Source organism: Egretta garzetta, unplaced genomic scaffold (genome assembly GCF_000687185.1).
Source record: "Egretta garzetta isolate BGI_Z169 unplaced genomic scaffold, ASM68718v1 scaffold108, whole genome shotgun sequence".
In the NCBI taxonomy this organism is placed as follows: domain Eukaryota; kingdom Metazoa; phylum Chordata; class Aves; order Pelecaniformes; family Ardeidae; genus Egretta; species Egretta garzetta.
Window position 1 is genome coordinate 4,056,159 of NW_009260614.1, and position 8,723 is coordinate 4,064,881.

General features: G+C 47.2%; 1 protein-coding gene across 1 annotated transcript in view; it reads left to right on the forward strand.

Moving 5' to 3' along the window:
- The window catches only part of CASTOR2 (cytosolic arginine sensor for mTORC1 subunit 2), a 127,076-nt gene that overhangs the window by 108,113 nt on the left and 10,240 nt on the right, over positions 1 to 8,723 (forward strand). Inside the window, exon 3 of the mRNA XM_009645102.2 lies at positions 8,002 to 8,195. Within this exon, the coding sequence (XP_009643397.1) occupies positions 8,002 to 8,195 (194 nt within the window). The remainder of the gene's footprint in view (positions 1 to 8,001; positions 8,196 to 8,723) is intronic.

The window sequence follows — 8,723 nt, forward strand, 5'->3', positions numbered from 1 at the left end:
GTCACATTCAAACTAGTCATTACACTGGGTAGTGTGTGAATTGAATTGTCAGGACAACATGAGAAAATTGCGCTGGGTATGTCCAGCTGTTGTAATGTAAACCTGTGTTGCCTTTTAGATTTAGTTAATCTGTAATTGAATGAAAATCTGTAACAGCAGACAAGGACCAGTGTAAGAGAAATTTCATGTGAGAAATGAGGGAAGATGGCTGCATTGCTCAACGTGCTGTGGGAGCACTCCTGGGAGGTGTGGATTTGGGGAGAGCTGGTCCATACTGGGTGCCATTCGGCCGTTCTGGGTGCAGTACAGCTATACTGGGTGCTCTACGGCTATACTGGGTGCTCTACGGCCATACTGGGTCCTGTACAACCATACTGGCTGCTGTAAGAGCACTGGCTGCCTAGGGAATGAGATTTTGACAGGCTCTCTGGGTGCTTCTTTTAATGTAGAGTGCTTTCTTCCTTGCTTCCTTCTTGTTTTTCTTTTTCTTTCTTTCCCTCTGTCTGCCTGTCTTTTACAGCCTTGCTAGTGGAAAGTGAGACACCTTTGCCTTTCAAACCTGCATTAATATCCCCAGTATAGCTCCAGCGCCAACAGCTTCCTCCCTCAGTGATGAAGGGAAGATGCTCAAAGAGGCCAGAGCAAAATTTCCCAGTCCCTTCCATCCTCACCCTGTTTTCAGACACTTAAATCTTTGCCACACTCCCTCTTTGGGCAGGAATTTTCCATGCTGCTTGTCTGCCTAGTGCTGATTTTTGCATTAACTGTGAAATGCTTCAGTCATGAGATGTATGTAAACCTCAGCTAAACAGGTCAGCTGTTTCTTGAGAGCAAGGGTTAGAAGAAATAGGGGTTTTGTACCCACTTTATAGATAGGAAACTGAGGCACAGAAACATTGAGGTTAAATATATAAAATGTCAAACTGTCATTTCCTCACTGTAGAGTGTGTGAGTTTATGAACCTAACAATGTTCTTTTGACAGTTTTTTGAGTGGGATAATACCTAAATAGGAAAATGAGATGACAGGTTTCACAGCTTCCCTGTTGAGGGAGTTTAGAATAAAAAACCCCTCAGTTTTGCATGCTCCGTTAGGAGAAAATGTCAAGAACACAGAAGCACGTAGTTAGAGATGGTGAGGTTCCGCAACTGTGGATCCAGCCCTGCAGAGGTGCCTGGGCATCCCGTCAGGAGCAAATTTGAGATGCACAAAGAAGAGTAGTAAAAGAGACAAAAACTGAAGCTTGGTGGTCCACAGTGATCCTGGAGAAACCTGCTGGGAGCGCTTGGTATCTCATGAACATCTGGAGCTAACAGCGCTTTAAAAATTCCTGATGTGCAGCTGGATGAGATGTCTGGCTTCCAGCTCACGCCTCTGAGACTGAGCCAGAGTGCATGCTGCAGGACAGGGATGCGCTGCTGGAGGCATCATGCTCCTCATGTCGTGACTCATGCTCACAGGGCTGCCTTCTGTGCCTGCCTCTGGCACCCATCACCAGCACAGGTTGCCCAGAGAGGTGGGAGATGCCCCATCCCTGGAGACATTCAAGGTCAGGTTGGACAGGGCTCTGAGCAACCTGATCCAGTTGAAGATGTCCCTGCTCGTGGCAGGGGGTTGGACTAGATGGGCTCTAAAAGTGCCTTCCAACCCAAACCATTCTGTGATTCTATGATCACCTCCGCTATTGCCCTCTGAAGAGAGTGGCAGCTGACCAAACCGTTAGCATAAATGGAAAAAATTGCAAAAGCTGCTTGGTTGTGAGCGTGCTGACCTCTTCCCAGGACGAGCTTGAGCTCGTTGGCATGTGAGATGATTTCAGCTGAATCAGAGCTGTGGGATTCTCTTCCTTCTCTTGTGCACAAAAGCATTAACTTTTTGGACCTAATCATCATGTTTCCCAACACGAAGCCAAGCGGTGCGCTTTCATCTCACCCGGCTATTGTGCTTAGATAAGTCCCTCGGTGTGGGAGTGCTCTGTGGCACTCAAATCAAACCCACACCAAGGACTTTCTGCCTGGCAGCCATCTTGCACAGCACTGCAAAACGCCTGTGGGGCTTGTTTAGAATTTGTGCAGCAGCAAAAGTCTTTGCTCCCACTTACTAAATGTGAAGCTGGCAGCGTATATGTTTTGAGGTGAAAAGAAAGGGTTATTTGTATCCTCTGAAAGATTAATGATTTGCATCGTAACATCCCCAAGGTGGTCGTGCTGCCCTGGTGGGGTCCCTGTGGGGGAAGCACAGCAGTGGATCCCTTCAGCTTGTCCTTGCGGCAGAGCAAAGCAAGAAATGGGGCATCCTGCAGCGATGACCCTTGTGCTTCCAGAGCAGTGGGAACTGGGACACACAAAGCTGGGCGCTGGAGCAGCTTCAGAGCTCTTTCTGGATTTCAGCACACTGTAGAAACTGGATAAATGACATTTTTACCCTGCTTTATTCCCTTTCGCATGGCTTTCTGAAAATGAGAGAAACAGAGTGTTCCATTTCCTAAGATTAAAGGAATGTTTACTTAGCCTAATTTTACAAGAGAGATGAGGCTCAGGTGGTTATCCTTCTCCTGCCCTCCCTCCCCAAGAGTTTGAGCTCATGTGGCCAGTCTCCATGGTGCCCTCAAAGATAAATAAATTCCTAAAAAGTTTTGAGCAGACACATCCAGTTCAAACAGATGCACTTCATTAGACGTCAGGGAAACCACACCAGTGGGTGCTGGAAACCCACCTTGGGTGTCCCAAGGGGCTGTTGATGGGTTTGGTCATCGTGCACTCTGCTCGGCAGCACCCAGCTGCAGCACCCAGTGGCCTCTCCAGCCTCTCCTCAGTGCCTGCATGGTAAAGCCGACAGAGAAGGCAGAAAGATGCTCAGGCTTTGGGTCAGGCTTTATGACCTGAGATAATCCCTCACTTTCCTATGAGATGGGATTTTAAAACTGCAGAGCAATGAAAAGCTTCCACTGGGCAGTGGGAAGAAAACCCTTTAATAAACATAAAAATCCTATTAAAAACATAAATATATATATATATAAACTGTGCTGCCACATAGAGGCATTGGTGACAGCTCTCCCAATTTATCATGAATTTTGCAGTTGGCAGTGCTTTTATTTTTAATGCCTGACCATTGGAGTCCTGCTATTGCAGGAGCCTTTTTCTCTTATCTTTTTAATACAAGCAAGGGTCTAGCTGTCATTTTTGCAGAGGGAGGCTATAAAAGGTGAAATAAGTACAGTGCAAGGGATCTAAAGCCAGAAGGCTGGTCAAAAAATCTGCAGTATTTTTAAATTTCATTATTTTTTAACATTTGGAGTTAGCTGTGGCTGCGAACATAAGTTCTATAAAGATGAATTGAATGAGAATTGGTTCACTGAGTACCCGAACAAATCAAGGAGCAGCACATCACCCAGAGTACTCTGCTATAACGCAAAAATTTGTGTACTGAGTGAAGTGCTTGTGAGATGCTCCAACATACCACACCAAAGAAACAAACCAGCCGAGTGCCTTCATTTCTCTCCAAGCACCACAATAAATCCATCGCATATCTACAGTTTCACTTGAACGCTAATAGGTGTCCTGCAGTGGGTATCCGATTGCCATTAAGTTGGAACGAGAGCCACAGAAAACAGCTCACAGGGTATTCTTTTGGAGGAAGGGAGTAAGTCTCTGGTTGGCAGTGCTTTGCACGCACTGATCCAGGTATGTGGGTAGGTGAGGTTGTATTTCTGCTATGGAACTGTGCATTTCCCAGTTACTACCCCCCCAAACTGTAACCCTTTGATGAAAAATTTGAACCCATTTAAATTAGGTACAGAAAGGAGAAAAAAAAAGTTCTGGTGGTGTTGCACTTTTTCAGAGCATCTTGCACATTTTCCAGCACTCCCCCAGAGCAGGAGGACTCTTTCCTGGTGCTTTGCCTCCAGCCGTACAGGGTGCATGAGGCTGAGGGGTCCCCAGGGTGGAAAATGGAGGCAGAAAAATGTTGCTGTTTTCCCACCATTATGCAGACCCGCACTGTCAGGCTGACTCTTTGGTTAGGGCTGTAAACCAGGAGATTTTTCTTTCCTTGCTTTTTGTGGCCACCTTGGCTGCTTGCAAAGACCCATGAGATGGAAGCTCATCATCTGGCTGGCATCCTCCCAGAGGATGAGAGAGTGCCACGTGGAGCACCAGCTCGCAGTGCTTACAGCAATTCTTAGCGCTCCGTCGGCAGCAATTCAGTCCTTATTTGGGTTTTGGCCAATGTTTGTTGTCCTCACTGGAAATGGTATTGATTAGTTGAGCTCAGGAGCCAATTATGGCCAATACGATACTCACCACCTCACATCCCAGGGTGACGTGCGCCATGGAGGCTACTTTGCTTCAAGTATTCCTGCCAAATGGGCCAGTGAGGCTCCAGACAGACCTCTGACCTTTTAAATTACCCATGGTGTGAATAAGCAGTTTAACTCATGCCCTAGACCTTACTTGATAGGTGGGTGTTGGGTTTGGTTTGAGCAGGGATTGGTATTTGTTTAATAGCTCCCTTGGGGGTGCTGTGTCCTGTGCTGGGTCCCATGCAGCATCTGTCCAGCTGCTTCATGGGCACTGCAGATTTCATGTACAGGGAGAATTGCGGATGAGAGAAAACCGCTGTGCCCACGGAGCATGGTGCCATAGGCTATTGGAGCCCACCAGCGTTGCACTGCCAGACAAAACCATACACGAGATGAGTGCTGTGCTTGGGCTATCAGGTGATTGCATCTTGCCTAGGTTGGTGGGGTTCCATGCCAGCTACCATGGATGAAATGATAGCTGGGGTCCGTGAGCCTCCTCTGCTTGCCAGTGATGGTGGGCAGCAAACGATGGTTACGAGGCCTGCAGGCAGCTGAAACGCTCCTGGGTGCCGGCTCCTGGCAAAGTGATACACAACAAAACCACAAAAATTTAAAAGTTTCACTCCAATAGGCAAATTCAAAACAAAGACCCTGATTATAATAAAGAAAGCCCAAGTCTCTGACCTCCTAGAGGCCCTTCTCAGCCAGAGGTGAGATGTCCCCTGTGATCAGAAGCAGGGGTGACCTGCCCTCTGATAAACCAGTTGCAAGAGGATCTTTAGAGCCCAACAGTGCCGATCTCACAGTGCAGGGACGGGGGATGCTGCAGTGCTGAAGCCCTGTGATGTCAGGAGCTCTGCGCTCTGGTGAGATAGCGGTGGAGATGGTGGTTTTGGTGGGTTGATGCTGAAACATGGGCAATTCCTCATTTTGCTCTGTATTTATTACCTTATTCTGCCTCACTGAGTCTGCGTTAATGGTACATCTGGTGTTTTCAGCTCTCCTTGGGTTTACTGCATTTAACAGCTTCTTGGGCAAAGCACCTTCCCACATGGCTTATTTGATGCTATTTAGATGAATTTGTTGAGCCTCTAGCCTGGGTTTGTTTCATTAAAATTTGGGCTGTACTTTTCCATCTGGCTGCCTAGTGGAAACAGTGTCCAAAATTGGTATTTCAGTCACTTTCTATATATTTTTTGCAAAGTTAATTGAATTATGAGCAGGTTACTTAAGCAAATGCAATGGCCCCGTCACACTTCATAGGGCCTGTTAAACACCTGAAACCAAACATGATCAACACTTTATAGTAAATACAAATGCAGCAGCGGGCAGATCAGCCTTCCCATCCCCGAGGAAGAGGTTGATGAGGTCTTCTTGGGGCAGCTCCTCCAGTACCACTGCTGCTGGAGTGAAATATGATAATGCCTCCATCCACCTTGAAATACTGCATCGTCCATCACATCCCTGACCCAAAATAGTGTTTAAACTGGTATTTAATAAATTGCAGCCAGGCCCACATCACCCGTATGAAGCAGGAATATAATCTACTTTGTTTTATAGAGAGGGAAATGAGTTGTGATCTCTTCTCGCTGCTGATAACGAGTCATTAGCAGAGTCGGGCACATCTGGGACGTGCCTGCTGCAGGTGGGACAGGTTGGTGAGCACCGGACCCCGGCGCATGTGGAGCTGCCCGTGCATCCTGCGCAGCTGGCACGGTTACAGGGGGCAGCCACGCTGCCAGAGGCTTTTGGAGATGAGTTTGCAGAGAGGAAAGGTGTCGCTTGACCTTTCTGTGATTTAGTTGCCTGGCTGCTTTAATGGCTCTGGGATGCGGGCAGTGGAAGTGCAAATACTGATGACGTGCAGGTGGCCTCGCCTGCGCCTGCCTGCTCCGTGCTGCCAGGGAGCAAATACGCATCCAAAGAAGGAGCACATCTTGGGCTTTTTTTCCTTCTTATTTATTTCACAGGCAAGGAGCAGAGGTGGGAATAAAGGAAAAAAAGACGTCAGCAGCTTATTAGATCAGCAGCAGTTGTTTTGAGCCCTAGCTTCTCCATGTCAATTGATGTAGGAAGCTTTGTTTTGGGGGTGCTTTTCTGATGCAAAGGGCTGTCTGATCAGATAATGGTATTTTGCTGCAATAATTTTCTGCAAGCAACTTGCATTGGTCTCTCTGAGGTAACATGCTGTTGATTAATGCATAAACTTACCCATTCTCCCTGGTGTCTAGTTTTCATTCCATGTAAGCTCTGATTATTCAGTAAAAAAGAAATATTGGCCTATGAAGCTAAACATCAAAATGCAGAAGCAGAACCCTCAGTGTCCCCACTGTTTGCAGTGTGTTTGCTCAGGGTTATTTTCATGCCACACACAATTGAGGTTATTGAGGAGAGCAAAACGAACAGTATTTGTTACTCAGTTCATTTTGGGTTTTCAGCGTTGTCGTTGTCTCACTACAGCGGTGCCTGGGGATTCGGGGGGGGGCGAGGTTATGACTTTATTACATGGTGTCTGGAGCTGTACAGAAACAGTTCCCAAAGGTCTTGCTGAAGGAGAAGGGAAGGATATTGTATGGAAGAGCCAGGAGTGGGTGGACAGCGTAGGAAACATGGGTATGGAACATGAAGGGGCTTGCCACTGGCTGCAGGAGCAGCAATACTGGGATTTATGCTTTTGGGCTGCTGGGCTGCATCTAACCTCTAAGCAAAGTGGCCAGGTTTCCGCTGGGACCTCTGCTGTGTCTTTGCTGGCTGGATCTGTATCTGAGGTCAAGTTCCTTATGCCAAGTAGATTTAACTGGGATTATGCATTTTTAAATCTGGGTCTGGATCTGAACTGTTTGTTTCTGTAATTTGCCAAACCAATATCCAAAGTCCAGAGAATCTTAGGGAAGTTTATGCCTTCATTCCAGAGTCTGCGTCTGGTTTTACGGGCTGTTAATACATTAAGGTTTCTTTAAAACAGTTAGTAATTTGTATTAAATGGTTTAACTGCAGATATTTAACTGCTTAACGACAATAGACGAGAAGCAAATGGAATGGAACTGGGATTATTCTTAAAAAGATTTCCATTTCCTTAGTAAGTGATCACCTTGTAATTGATAGTGTATATGTTACACTATCCATCTCTCGCAGAGCTGTGCAGCTCTTGTCTTCACTTTAGCGATGGAGGCAGCAGCCTGCAGGTGCATAGGGTACCTGCTCTGCATCTCCAAAGTCTGGGGCTAGGGCCCAAGCTGCTCTGTCAAACTCTGTCTTAAGTCCAGGAGAACAAAATTTGGGTTTAGAGCAGGAAAAAGGAAACAAAAGAGACCAGAAAAGCTCAAGTAAAGTATTTGGAGAAATAGTGTCATAGAAGAGATTCAGGTTAAGTCAAAGACCTCAGGCTGTTTCCACAAGGGCAAGTCAGCAGTGCTGGTAACCAGCATCCGAGCAAATCACTGAGGCTCGTGTAGCTCCCTGTGTTGTCCTTGAAAATCTGTATGAATCCTGCAGTGGAAGGTGATGCAATCGTTATATCTAAAAAGCGGCACAATACCAACCTGTGAGGCAGCGTGGGAAGCCCGGGAGGTTGGCTGGATAAGTGAGCTCATCTCATTCCTCATACTGAGCTCTGTGCTAAGCACATAAGGACCAGATGGTGGACCTGGTGCTCTCTGCCTCTAAAGCAAACCTCTGACCTTCCCCTCTGTGTCTTTGCAGAGCTCCCTTCCTCGGAACACTTGAGCGTGGCTGATGCGACATGGCTTGCCCTCAACGTGGTGTCTGGTGGAGGTGGCTTCTCCGGCTCCCAGCCCATTGGAGTGACCAAAATTGCCAAGTCAGTAATAGCACCACTAGCTGACCAAAACATCTCAGTGTTCATGCTCTCCACCTATCAGACGGACTTCATCCTGGTAAGAGGACATGAGAGGACCAGGCAGAGTTACCTGCCCCGAGATGAAAGTTCAGTTGGGCAGTTCTAACGACGTTTCTGGTACCAAGTTGTTTGAGGAGTAGCAGAAGTACCGAAGTCTGCTTTTCCCAGAGCTCTGTGCCTTGTAGTTAGGCTCTCTGACATCTCAAGAGCTTTTCCCATGGGATGAGGCTTTTGTTGGTTTGGGTTATCTGGTGTCTAACAAGAGTGCTGAGCCCACACTGCAGTCTCTCCCTTAATGGAGGTGCTGGCAGCATTTCCCACCATGACTCAGACATTGGTGTTCTGAGAGTCAGAGGAACATAGCGGCTGCTGTCAGGTTGGCTGATGGTGGCCAAGAGCCTCCAAAGTTGTTTTGGGGATAGATGGACAGATCGTCTTTCTGTCTCACACATGCACACAGGGCATGACCACATAAGCTTTATTTCCTTAGGAAACAAGGCTGAAGAGCAGGCAGTGCTGAGTTCTTGAAGGGATGCTGGAAAAGAGGTGAAACATCTCCTTCTTG